General features: G+C 36.8%; 1 protein-coding gene across 2 annotated transcripts in view; it reads right to left on the bottom strand.

The window, feature by feature from the left end:
- Positions 1 to 14,157, bottom strand: part of SLC4A4 (solute carrier family 4 (sodium bicarbonate cotransporter), member 4) — a 497,732-nt gene that overhangs the window by 130,598 nt on the left and 352,977 nt on the right. For both annotated transcript variants that reach the window (XM_006896827.1, XM_006896828.1), the window contains exons 12-13: positions 7,859 to 7,992; positions 1,425 to 1,696 (exon numbers count right to left, since the gene is read on the bottom strand). In XM_006896827.1, the coding sequence (XP_006896889.1) occupies positions 1,425 to 1,696; positions 7,859 to 7,992 (406 nt within the window). The remainder of the gene's footprint in view (positions 1 to 1,424; positions 1,697 to 7,858; positions 7,993 to 14,157) is intronic.

Here is a 14,157-nt window from a genome sequence, read left to right as displayed (position 1 = left end):
GAAACGTGAAAGTTATACAAGTGTTTACGTCTTTTGTTCATAGGAGTCTACGACTTGATGGCATTTAACAACAACAACAACAACAACATAAGTTACACAGTCCAACTTTCTCCCATGTAGTAGATTCAAACCATCAGACATAAATCACTGTTGGATCAGAAAACAACAACAACAACAACATAAGTTACACAGTCCAACTTTCTCCCATGTAGTAGATTCAAACCATCAGACATAAATCACTGTTGGATCAGAAGCACAACTCTCTATGGAATATGCAATCAGGACTCCGTAGTAGAACTGTAAACATTAAGGAATTTTTTTCTCTGAGTCTGTAAGAGCAGATAATTTATGAATGTGTTTCATGTTGTTGCCTCAGGTTTATACAGGTTCACACATGTTTACACTTCTTTAGTATGAAACCTAAGTCAAAAAGCATGGATTGTATAGAAATTTTAAAAGCAATCTCTACGTTTCGCTAAAAGAACAGCTTGAGATCATAGCACTTACAGCATTTAATTGTCTAATTCAAATGCCTACCTTATTTTACTAGAGCAGTTCCAAAGAAACATTCCATGAAACCTTTTTTCCATTACCTTTCATATTATAAAATGATGAAAAAATTATTTCAAGAAAAACTTCCAAATATCAAGTTGAACACGTCTTTGGTAAAAAGTTCTGATGTTGACTCATGCTTGGCAAGATGGATAGTAAAATGCTAAGATACACAGAAATCCTATTCTTTATCCAGAAAATATTTTTTATTTTTATGTCCTCTCTGACTCTAAAATATAAATCTGCTCCTGGAACATACCATTCTTTCTTTACTTATTTCTGTCTCTCTCCTTTCCTCCCTTTCCCGTCTTTTTCCTAATTATATTGTCTAGCAGAAATGAATTATAAGGCTCTCCTTTACCACTTGGTGACTCTAGTGTGAATTTCTTTTTTAATTCCACACTTCAAATTAAGTGAAGTGAATTAGCATCTTCATTATTTCTTCTGTAAGTATTAAATTATGTTCTTGGAGTTTACTTAAAGGAAGAGACTCCTACAATAATAAGAATCAAACATGCAACGAACTCAGAGACCAACTATTCTTCTGGTCTTTGTATCTGCAGATGTATATGCCTAGATTTTCTTACCTATTATATGAAATCAGTAATAATATACAAACTAAGTTCTTTGTAAATAGTGAACTTTGAGTTCATTTAAAAATACTCATCTGTTCACATTCTAAAGCTGCTGGTTTCACTTCCTGATAGCATTACACAACTAAGGTACTCTAAAATGAGTATAAGAGCTTTTTAGAGAAAGCAAAACAAAATCCCTTCACAAGAATATTAGCACCACCTTGTTAATCAGTAAAGACAAGAGCTTATGTCTTCCTTAATGGCAGAAAACACAAACACTAAATATGATGTCCTCACCTGGGTCAGGTGGCATGCAGGCACAGGAAAAATGGGTGTTGTAGCCCACTTTGAAGTCGGAGTTGATGGGGTAGTAATCAGCTAGCTTGATCATCTTCTTGAAAGCATCATAGATAAAGATGAAGCTGATCAGAGAAGAGAAGCCTTCTTCAGTGAAGCGAGTGAAGTACTGAACCAAGAAGCTGGCATCAGTGGCTACCAAAATGAGACAGAGGAAGGCTGACCACAGGCCAATCCAAAGGCGAAACTCTAAATAATCAAAATTATGGTCCCTGAAAAGAATAAACAGAAGTGTTTATAGAGTTTTCATCCATGGGACAAGAAGAATAACATAAAACACCAAATGTTTACAATAATTGTTAAGCATTTAAGATTACATTTAGGCACCAAATACAAAGCTCATTTGAGATTTTATCTAGAGAGTATTAGTTTTAAGACTGAGAGCTAGTGATATTATCTAACTGTTATGACATAATTCCAGAGATTCAATAAAATCAAGTTAAAAGTAGCTATACAATTCCTAAACAGGTAATTCATTAAATAGCTCATTCAAAAATATGGACCCTGGCTTTTTCCAGTTTACAATGATCTCCTTACACAGCTGATACTAAGATCGTTGGGCTGAGAGACACTACACACACAGATTCAGCAGAAGGGGAGACTGACCATGAACAATTAATTTCATGAAAATCGTAGTGTCTGGCTTTTACATGGCAAGGGTGGCCTTTCTTAACTGGAATATACTCTATATTTGTAATATCATCTCCTATTGTTGGTAATACTTCACAGTGAGCATTGTGTATCATCTCATGCTGCAGGCTTTTATATACAGAGATAGATAGATAGATAGATGATAGATAGATAGATAGATAGATAGATAGATAGATAGATAGATAGATAGATATAGTATAAATATATATTTATTTATACATATTTTTCCTCTTTCTGGCCTGATCTTTCCTTGTGGATCCAGAATGCTGTTACTTACCCTTGAAAACCTTGAGTTCTCATTTACGCAGATTTCATCTATGTCCCTGGCCTGAGTTAGCTACTCTCTTCTCTGTGACACTTTAGGTGCACCTTTAGCTACCTCTGAGTATTGTCTAAATGTAATTTTTTTTATCAACTAATAGAGTATGCCAACTTAGGGGCAGAATGCATATGTAACTTAATGTCTCAGTAACAAGTCAAGCTGTTAAATAATTAAGCACTTGGTGGGTACGAATGCCTTGCTTCCAAATTGCTTGTTCTGTAAACTCCAGAAAGGTAGTGTCTATGGGCTTGCTTGATCAGACAGTAAGTTTCTGACAGCTGTAGTGATATATGAGTACTCTATCCTTAAAGCATCATCGATCCTCCTTTAGCTCTACTATGACAGTCTCCACTAGTATGCCTTTGCCTCATTTTAAGAAGTTCATTATCAATCTGTTTGCTCCATGCATATCCTATTAAAAGATCTTTCCATACAAAATAGAAAAAAAATTACATGTACAAATCAGATATGCCCCTCCTTAAAAACCTTTCTTTGATTTTCCACTGACTTTAAAGTAAAATTTAAAGTCTTTATGTAGATAAGACCAAATAACAGATATCTCCTAAACATCTATCCCATATTGTACTGCTTTCTTTCTGGGAAAAAACATGAAAATTATCTTGAGAAATATTCCAGGAAATTCATGAAAGGTAACTAGAAAAAATGTACCTGGTAAAGAGAAATGTGTTCAGTAATGCCCTTCTAAAGAATAAGTGGAAAATCTAATCTTTATTCTTAGAAAAGGTAGAGAATCAGTGAAAATGAGGAAGACCCTCAACAACATGGAATGACACAGTGTTTCAACAGAATTGAGTGTATCGAGATGATAAGGACGATAAAAGACACGACAGGGTTCTGAACTGTTGGTCATAGGGTTGCTATGAGTCATAGTTAACTCCATAGCATTTAACAAAGAATCAACACATGCTTGTGGCCTAAGAAGTGATTGAGACACTTACTAAAGGCTAGTTACCTTGTGTACTACAGGACAATGAATCCTGTGATAGCAGAAAATTTTAGAAGATTCAAAGTTGTATAGATCCTAGTTACTCAATGTGCTTTTGTGTAAAGATGAAGACACAAGTTAAATTATAACAACAACAATTAAGTGGTGGCAGTTTTAAACCAAAAACCAAATCTTATGATGCACGGACTGGCCATTGTTGTGTGCTGTTGAACTGGCACAGGAGGAGATTGTTCTTTCTTCTCCAGCGGAGCATCTGGTGGATTCGAACCATGCGCCTTCGAGATTGCAGCGCAGTTCCTTGCCACTAGGCTACCAGAGCTCCTTGGTCTTTAAAAAAAAAATTGCAATACTGTTTATTTCTCCAATAGTATTTGATTCAAGAAAGTGTGACATCAAAGAACACACAGTACAATACATCACCAAGGCAGATTATTAATGTTGAGGTAGCAAAGTTTTCTTTTAAGGATTTTTAAAAATATTTCTGAAGACAGTTTTTGCGTGCCCTCCCAGTTCTCCATGTCTATAGCCCACTATTTATTCCTATCAAGTCTTTTGAAATAAGTAGACTGCAGAAAAAGCTTAGTCTTAGGAAGTTGAGATCATATACAGTATTCATACAAGTCCTTTTGAAAGTCAGAGCTAAGAACATAGCTGTATTACTCCTGAGGCAACAGGCTCTTACTTAAAAGTTTTAAGCAATTCCCTAAGCTTTGGTTCTCTGACAAGATGGAAGCTGGGATAATAGCGATGTGTTCTAAGAATGCTAGTGCTTGTTTACAAAACTGTTTATTGGACTGGATGAGAAATAGATCTATGTATTAGTAAATGCTTAGAAGCAAGGATTAGTTTGGGTTACCCAGGGGGAAAAATGCATATGTAAACTCAAACTGAGAATGTAAAAATATGCTCAAACTAGCTGTTATCTTAAACTTTTAATATTCCCAGAGTAGCTCAACAAAATGGCCCAAATAAAGTCACTAAGACCAAGGGCACTCTATTATGAAAGTGAAATGTTTAGAGCAGCAAGAAGAAAGAGAAATGAGACGAGAAACAATTTTTAAACAAGTTAATCAGTAAAGACTAAAATAAAATAGCATTTTTGCACATAATAAGCTAATTAACCCCCTTGTTGCCAAGCTTAAACAGCAACTTAGTTATAAAACTAACAGGAATTGATAATAGAGATCCAAGAAACTCCAGCAGATCAAGGGAAAATAAATATATATTCAAATTGTACCACTCAGTGTTCCTAGGACTTTGAGATAATGTTTCTGAGTAAGATAAAATCAAATATACAAGCAAATTGAATTATTCATAACTGAAGCAGCTTACAGAAATGAATGTTCAGTCACTTACTAGTAATATACACTCTTTGAACTAAAGGAACAAAGCAAGTGACACAATAGGAAAAAAATAATTCTTTTAGAGCTTAAAAGCATATTGTGTAATAAAGAAATTACTAAATGGTTAAATGAGAATAAAACAGGTTAAAATCCTACTTGTAAAGTTCTAAAACTCCTTTCAGAATACGCCATTAAAAGGAGTAAAAAGGAATTTTGTTCTCTTTGTGTTAGATGAAACGTATAAAAGTAATACAGTAAGACTTCAGAATCTGGGGGACTAAAACTACAAATGTGCTTTTTTGGATATTTGTGAGTTATTTTTCATAATTCTAATACTAAACCAAAGAGATAACAGCTCATAATTTCTGTTTCTTTGTCATTCCTCACCTTATAATGTAAAAACGAAAGCCTGCATCCCATATCTACAATAAATTAGTGGATTTACGTGGATACTGTTAGAGTGCACCGAGACTCTGAAACAAGAAGCAATGCATTTCTCAAAATATGGTGAAATATAGCTGGATATATCTGGGCAAGACACAATTTAATAATTTCTATACTTCTCAGATTCCTTAGTGTAGTAAAGTTCAAAGCTGTTGTGCACCACTGAGTCAGAACCAACCTACAGCTGACCTCCAGTGGATTTTCAGAGGCAGTTAAATAGCCAAGTTCAAAGAGTGAGATAAAATATATAGACTTCCCCAAACTTACTTGGATCACACTCTTTTCCCCGTAGTATCTAACGGGACTAATAATTGATGGAGCACACTTTGGGGAGTAACACCAGTGCTTTGTATCTAGATAAAATCTGAGCACCAACTCTATAATACATCAAAGCACACAATGCAGCAGATCAAATAAAATGTTTGCCACAGAAGAACCACATATTACTCAGTGATGGATTTAAAACACAGTTTCTCAAATAGCCTTCGTTGTTTTAAAACTGTTTACAAATCAATCCTTTGAAACTATATTTATTTGCCAATTATGATGAAACAGAAGCAAAAGTGAGAAAGAAATTTGCTTAGTGGAAGGAAATCATCTCTATCCCACAATTATCTAACACAAGCTGTCAGGCAAACATTTTCTGTAGACTGAGGCTAAGATCACATTGCATTCAATAAATCTTTCTGCAAAGGTTGTGCATGTTTGTTCCTGTTTATACTACATGCTTGTTTAAGCTTTCCACAAAGACTTTCTTCTCTCACACAATGTTTTCTTAAACATATAAAAACTGTTTGACTCTCTGTAAACTGACATGAATAGAATTCTTTCCAAGGTTTATCTGAGAATTGCGACTGAGAAAGGCTCTGTAGCTATGACCTACAGAAAACACACAGCACTGTTTGAAATTTGGAACTTCTAAATTCTCAGAATTCTCCCACTAATGTTCCCACTCAGTTGTCAAAACACTTATTCCTTCTATATATTCTCATCATTTTTTATGTTACATGGAGAGAATTTCAAAGGCTACAAACAAGTCTTCACATCCATGAGGAGATATGCATGTAATGCCATTTATAAAATTCAAATCCTAAACATGCGTACAAATAGACGAATATAGAAATTCAAGTATGGAGTGCCAGTAAGCCAAATACAATTCTGTAATCTATCTAAGAAATAAAATGTATTCGAATTTTATAAATAAATCAGTATAAAATAAAAGGGAACAAACAAAAAAATCTTTCCATAAAGGAAATGTACTCTGAGAGATATCAAATACATCAGAAAGAGATCAGAATGTCTGATTCAATTTTTAATCTATTTGTGTGCTGATATGGCCATTTGGATAATTCACTTAATTTTCTCCTTCCTAAAATAATCCATCAATTTTTAAAAAAGGATATTAATATAACTGTCATAACCATTACAAGTCTCTAGTGGATCCACAGAAGGGTGCGCTCAAAAGTCAGAAAGCAGAGATGCAAATCCCAGCCAAGCCTTTGGATAGTTAGCTATGTCCTTTGTGCCTGTTTTCTCATCTATAAAATGGATGTGGTAATAGAATGGATACAACAATGAAATAAACCAAAATAGGAAAAACTCTAAAGACTGCATTTGGCATATGAGGAGAGAGACATAATTTTTCATGACTGTGAAACTGAATCCTGTAAGGTATAGTTAGTTAAGAATAAGAGATTTAGAGTGACGAGCAGTAAGCCAGTGCAGAATATCGGTCTTTCATTATTGAACCGTGCGAACCTGAAGAAGTCAGTAATTTCTCTAGCATATTAGTCAAAATCAGGCCAGGAAACAGAAGGAATGCTCAACAAATACTTTGAGGAAAATTTAATAAGTGGGCTTTGTTTAAAGATATGAACAGTAAAAAATGGCCAGGAAATTTAGGGTATAGCAGGAGCAGAATACAAAATTTACCTCCAGGATTGAAAGGACATGGGAGGAACCATCAGGGTTAAAGCAATGGTAGAAGGTGCACTTGGCAGGGCCCATTATCATAGGAGGGATACCTCGAGGCATAGCCATAGGTAGTCTTGCAAGTAACTCAAAGGCATGCTTGTCTGGCATTTCCAATTTACCAGCAGTTCTATGAGAGAACGATGACCAATTGCTTCGCTTGAGATTGAAAGCTTTGGAGACTCAATGGAAAGTTGGCTATGAGTAGCTTCCAACTTGAAGGCAATGAGAGAATTTTGACAAAGCTACTGCAAACTGTAGTGTTAACACAGAATTGTTGAGGAAGGGAGAAAGGAGGGGAGGAGAAATACCTGGTCCTTTTCTCTTCCTATCCTCTCTCCCCAGCAGCCGCTTCCCATTAGCGAAAGCCAAAAGAGAGCAGAGAAGCTGCAGATTATCTTCAATAGGGGTCAGCTTTTTAGGACACAATGTGTGATTAAGAACAGCAGGGAATGACTGGGAAGGGGTGCCAGAGTACAATACCACATATTCATCTTCAGTTAGTCCACAAGTGTTGGATGATCTCAACTCTAAGACCTTTTCAATTTACCAATTTGGTACTCCTGGAGCTACCTAATCACTGTGACTCTATGGTTGTGTTTGTTGTTGGTACTATTGGTAATATAAGTGTTCTACAAGTAAGAAATTCTAAATGATAATCAGTATATATACATACTTGCTAAAATTAAATAGAAGCCTCTCAAAAACTAGAACAGGTCCTGTGCTGCTCAAAATAGTGAGTGGCTGGCCAGCAAAAAGGCAAAAGATGGCTCCAGAAACAGCTGTGCCCAGGAAACTCTCCAACACGCCCTGCAGAAAGGAAACAGAGATGTTATATGAAACACATATCTTTTCTTCCCATTTGTCCCATGGGGAATGAAGTCACATGACAGTTTTATCATGAGAACCACAACAAATATATTAAACAAATATGAAGAAAAACTAACTCATCAATGTGAATGTCACCACATTTATTTCACCTTGGTCATTCATCTCTAGATTTCCAGGAGCTGAACTGCTCCAAAGAAATACAATGAATGGTTGGCTGTGAGAGACAAAAAAAAAAGGTCCTAATCCATACTAAAAATATGGATATTATGTATAAAAATTTTTCAATCACATCAACTGGGTAGAAATGATATGGTAATTTTAATGATACTTTTCTTTGCAATTATCCTTAGTGTTTATTTTAGCCGGTATCATCTTGCTCATAGTAAACTGCTTCTCTTGACTCTGTTCTAACTTATAAAGATCCTATAGGACTGAGTAGAACTGCCTCACTGAGCTTCCAAAGCTGGAATTAAACAAGATGCCTCATCTTTCTCCTATGGAGCATGGGTGAGTTCAAACCAGTGGGCCAGTAGGGCTCATTTTTCTCAAAGTAAGGTAACATAACGTGTCACGGTAATGCTGTTGTTGTTAAGAGCAGAATAACTGAGTACCACTCATTGAGATCCTAAAAACAACAGCTCTGAAGCCTGTCTATCCTGTGCCATCATCATCAACTCTGACATATTTGAGCCCACTGCTGCAGTCACTGTTGTCAGTCCATCTTGTTGAGAGTCTTCCTCTCCTCTGTTGACCCCTCCACCTTTCCACTCATGTCTTTTCCAAAGAATAGCCCCTCTTAACAATAGGCCCAAAATATGTGAGTTGAAGTTTCATCACTTTTAAATATCTAGGGAGCTCTAGTGGCTTACTGCACAGGTAACTGCACTACCAATTTAAAGACAGTGTGACATTCTGGCAGTTCAAATCCATCAAAGGAGAAAGAGACAATTTCCTCCCATGTGATTTACAGCCTCAGAAACCCGCTAGGAGTCCGTTCGAATTCAAGAGCAATGAGTTTGAGTTTATAAATAGAAATACTTTAATGTACAAAACTTTTTTTTTCAAAAGAAAATACTTTTGAAGCAGGGAAAAAAGATAACGTTACTTACTAAATTTAAGAAAAGTTATTTATTCCCTACTCTGCAATTTCTAAGATTACATTTTAAAAAAAATCTGGTAATCGCTGATTATCTATTGATATTTTGGGAGATCTGCTTTGCACAATCAATGACTTATTCATTGCAAATACGTTTTTTTAAGAGATATAAATGCAGGTTATATACATGAATTTCACCTGATGGTATGTATAGAAATCAGATTGATTAGATCTGCTGCAAGAAAAGCTGGAGAAGCTCAGTATCAGCTGTGAAAATTAGGCTAGGAGGTGACAGTGGAACAGAACACCAACTATTCATATACAAGTTCAAGCTGAAGCTGAGGAAAATTAAACCAAGTCCACGGGAACCAAAATATGACTTTGATTTCATCCCACCTGAATTTCAGAACCAGCTCAGGAACAGGTTTGAGGCCTTGAACACTAATGAGCAAAGACCAGATAGGTTGTGGGAAGCAATGAAGGGTATCATCCAGGAAGAGTGCAAATGGTCATTGAAAAGAAAGAAGAGGAAGAAAAGACCAAAATGGATTTCAGAAGAGACTCTGAAAATTGCACTGGAGCGCAGAGAAGCCAAAGCAGAGGGAAGAATTCAAGATACTAAAGAGTTGAATAGAAGATTTCAAAAGCCAGCACGGAACCACAAAATAAAATATTACAATGAAATGTGTAAGGAGTTGGAGTCAGAAAATCAAAAAGGCCAAATTCGCTCAGCATTTCCGAAGCTCAAGGAACTGAAGAACAAATTCAAACCTCGAGTTGCTATAATCAAGGATGCTTTAGACAGAATATTAAATGATCCAGGAAGTATTAAAAGAACATGGAAAGAATATACTGCGTCACAGAAGAATTTCATGAAACAACATATGGGCAAGATGAAGGAAGAAGTTCAAGCTGTTTTGAAGGAAACAGCAAAAAATGAGACCCCAGGAATAGATGGTATACCAATTGACATATTTCAGCTAACAGATGCTGCCCTGGATGTGCTCACCAAGTAGTGCCAAGAAATCTGGAGAACAACCACCCGGCAAACTGACTTGAAGAGATCTATATTTGTTCCCTTCCCAAAGAAGGGTGACCCAAAAGAGTGTGGAAACTATAGAACAATATCATTAATTTCACATGTAAGCAAGATTCTACTGAAGATTATCCAAAAACGACTGGAACAGTACATCAGCAAAGAACTGCCAGAATCCAGGCTGGGTTAAGAAGGGGCCGTGGTACTAGGTATATTGTAGCTAATGTTAGATGGATCTTAGCTGAAAGCGGGGAATACCAGAGGAATGTGTATCTGTGTTTCATTGACTATGCAAAGGTGTTTGACTGCGTGGATCATAACAAACTGTGGTGGACTCGGAGAAGAATGGGAATCCCAGAACACTTGATCATACTAATGAGAAACCTATACTTGGACCAAGAGGCAGTCATCAGAACAGAGCAAGGAAACACTACATGGTTCAAAATTGGGAAGGGCGTACGCCAGGGATGTGTCCTGTCTCCAAACCTTTTCAACCTGTATGCAGAACAGATTATCTGGGAGGCTGGGCTTTATGAGGAGAAATGTGGGGTCAAGATTGGTGGAAGATCTATCAACAATCTGCGATATGCAGATGATACAACCCTGCTTGCTGAAACTGAGGAAGACCTGAAGCACTTGCTGCAGAGGGTCAAGGACTGCTGCCTCCAATATGGATTGAGGCTCAATGTCAAGAAGACAAAGATTCTCACCACTGGGCCAATTGGCTGCACCAGGATGGATGGTGAAAAGACTGAGATTGTTCACAGCTTCAGTTTGCTTGGCTCCACAGTCAATACTCTCGGCACCAGTAGCCAGGAAATCAGAAGACGTATTGCCAAGGGAAAGTCTGCTGTTAAGGACTTCTCCAAAGTACTAAAGAGCAATGGTGTCTCTTTGGAGACTAGGGTGCATCTGATACAGGCTACGGTCTTTGCGATCACTTGTTATGCATCAGAGAGTTAGACAATGACCAAGGAGGATAGAAGGAGAACTGAAGCCTTTGAGCTGTGGTGCTGGAGAAGAGTATTGAGGGTACCATGGACTGCTAGGAAAACAAACAGATTCATCCTGGAAAGGGTCAAACCTGGTTATTCCTTGGAGGCAAGGATTTTAAGGCTCCATCTAACATACTTTGGACATGTTGTAGGGAGGGACAGGTCCTTGGAGAGTGACATCATGGGTAGGGTGGAGGGACAGCGCAAAAGGAGAAGGCCCCTTAGGAGGTGGATTGATTCAGTGATTGGGGTAATCGGAATGGGTGTATTGGAGATGGTGTGATTGGCACAGGACAGTGCAGAGTTTAGGGCTGTTGTACATAGGGTCGCTATGAGTCGCAAGCGACTCGACGGCACATAACAACTGGTGGCCTAGTAGGTAAAAAATTGTGCTGTCAAGTTAAAGTTAAATAGTTTTAATCTACCAGCTGCTCTGCAGGAGAAAGAAAGGCAATCTCATTCCATGCAATTTGCAGCCACTGAGAATTCACTGTAGAGTCAGTCACACATGAGTTAGTTTCTACTCAAAGGTACAAAACAACACCAGAGCAAATTTATGCATGATCTTAAATTCAGTTAATCTCTAGGAAAAAAAGAACAAGAACATAAATTCTTGTAATTATATATTTAGAATTCAACTATTATTTTACTTTAGCAAAAACCAAGAAAAGAAACAGGGGTCATCAAGCACTGCTGACTTACAAAATTATTGTAACATTCTGCTCTTAATTACCTCATTGGAGACCAATCCCTTATGTAATGGCAAATCAGTTTGTCTCCTAGGTTTCTCATTATTTCAGACTTCAGTTGGAAACAACATATTTATTTTTTAGAAAGATCTATTTGTAAATTTAAATAGTAAAAAGGAATGACTTACAGATACAAATGACAGCAGATCTTTTATTTATATTCAAGATTAACAATCTGAGCTTTAAAGCTTGTAAAATAAAAGCATTTCAAGTTAAGTAAGCAATGATAATCTGTGTGGTTTAAGAAAGTACAAATGTATATTAGTACAAGGTTAATTTACATGTTGTTCTTAAGTCACTTTCTGCACCTTCCTATCCCTCAGTTAAGAAACTCACCCAACACATTAGTCTCAATAAAAAAGTTTCCAAAATTTGTAACTCACTTAAATTTGTAGAAAGTATGTAATGTACACAAAATGATTATGAATAAATCCATTTTAAAGTCAACTTGTCAAAGACTCTGTTAGGTGCTATAGTCACGTGAGATTCATAGATATCCTATGTACATAAGAATGGAGCACAGCTGAACCCTGACAGTCTTTGCCATGCTTGAGCCCATTCTTGAAGTCCTGTAGCTATCCATTTTCCTGAAGGTCGTCTTTTATTTCACTGACCCTCTACCAAGCATGGTGTCTTTCTCTAGAGACTGATCCTTCTGTCCACCCTTCTATCCATCCCCACTTCTAAGAAGTATTACGACTGTACTTAATGCAAGAGAGATTTGCTCATTCTTCAGCACATAAGTGCACACATTCTCTTCTATTGCATTGGGGTAATCTTCCTTCAAGGACTTATATAAAGTGCTAAAAAGCAAGGATGTTCATTTTAGGACAAAGGTCTTAAGACTTGCCTAAGTCACAGTATTTTCAACTGCTTCATGTGTTTTTGAATTCTGGACAATGAATGAATAAGAATTATGAGAGGGGAATGAAACCCTTTGAACTGTCATGTTGGCCAAGGATTTTTAAAACACCATGGAGTATGAAAAGAACAAATTAATCTGTCTTGTGGGAAATGCAAACAGGGTGTTTGTTAAGAGGCAAGGCCTATAAGACTTCATCTCATATACTTAGGGTATATTGAAGGGAATCGGTTCTTCTAAGGGGAAATCATGCTTGGAGAAGTAATGAGAGAGCAAAAGAGAGCAAGAGCCTCAGTGAGACAGAATGACACAGCAACTGAGAATGGTGGAGGTTGTGACATTGGTGCAGGATAGGGAAAGAGTATGATCTGTTGTTTGTACATAGGGTCACTATGAGTCACAGTCAAAGTGATGGCATTGGACAACAATAATGATCACCACAATGAAAACCATCCTAGCCCAGGTTTAAGACATGGAAAGAGGGTTTTTTGCAAAGGCACAACACTGATATGCGCATGAGTTCCGATGCATGAAAAGAGTGCCACCTCATTACTTTATATATAACTGGAGTGTCTAGGTTACTCTTTCTCAGGGAAATAGAGGCAGAGTAGCAAGCAAGGTTGGCAGAATGAAGATTCATTTATCCAGAAAACAAAGCCTTTGTGTTGACAATGTATTTGTTTTCACTTTTTATACAGGATATTAGTGATTAATGATGAAATGATTTGTTCGATAGATACCTACATATATGGCACAACGAGTGATTAGAACATTTACCTGCTCATATACTAACTCACCTTTGGTAAGAATAAAACTTGTGCCTTAGGCTAGTATTTTCTTAGTTTCTCACTCTTTGATCATTGACATTAGGTATGTAGTTGTTTTTTCATGGCTTGCTTTAGGGTATATGCAACATGAAAGTGCAACTACTTGAATGTTCCAAATGAAAAGATAAGCCAAACTCTGTGTATATAAGATATGCAAACTTACATTGTATATTCTTTATCAAGCATACATGAGCACCTAGCTCTGGTGGCTTAGTGTTAAGAATCTATTCTGCACACTTGATGGTACACAGTTTGAATCCACCAGCTGCTCTATGGGAGAAGGATGGGCAATCTCTTCCCATTCAATTTACTGCTTCTGAAAACCCAACAGAAGGTCAGCTATGAATCAGTTCTGACTCTATAGTACACAACAACAACAACATCATAATCCTGGTATATCAAAGAATACAAAGAAAGAGGAAAAAGAATTAGATTACTAATTCCTTACTTCAGGCTGCTTTGAAGGATATGGCAAAAAATAAAGCTCCAGGAATAGATGGCATACCAATTGACATATTTCAGTTAACAGATGCTGCCATGGACGTGCTCACCAAATTGTGCCAAGAAATCTGGAGAACA

The sequence above is a fragment of the Elephantulus edwardii genome, unplaced genomic scaffold (genome assembly GCF_000299155.1).
Source record: "Elephantulus edwardii isolate Elephantulus edwardi_28Jun2011 unplaced genomic scaffold, EleEdw1.0 scaffold00192, whole genome shotgun sequence".
Lineage (NCBI taxonomy): Eukaryota > Metazoa > Chordata > Mammalia > Macroscelidea > Macroscelididae > Elephantulus > Elephantulus edwardii.
Note: the sequence above shows the minus strand (reverse complement) of the source record. Positions and strands in the feature narration are given on the sequence as shown.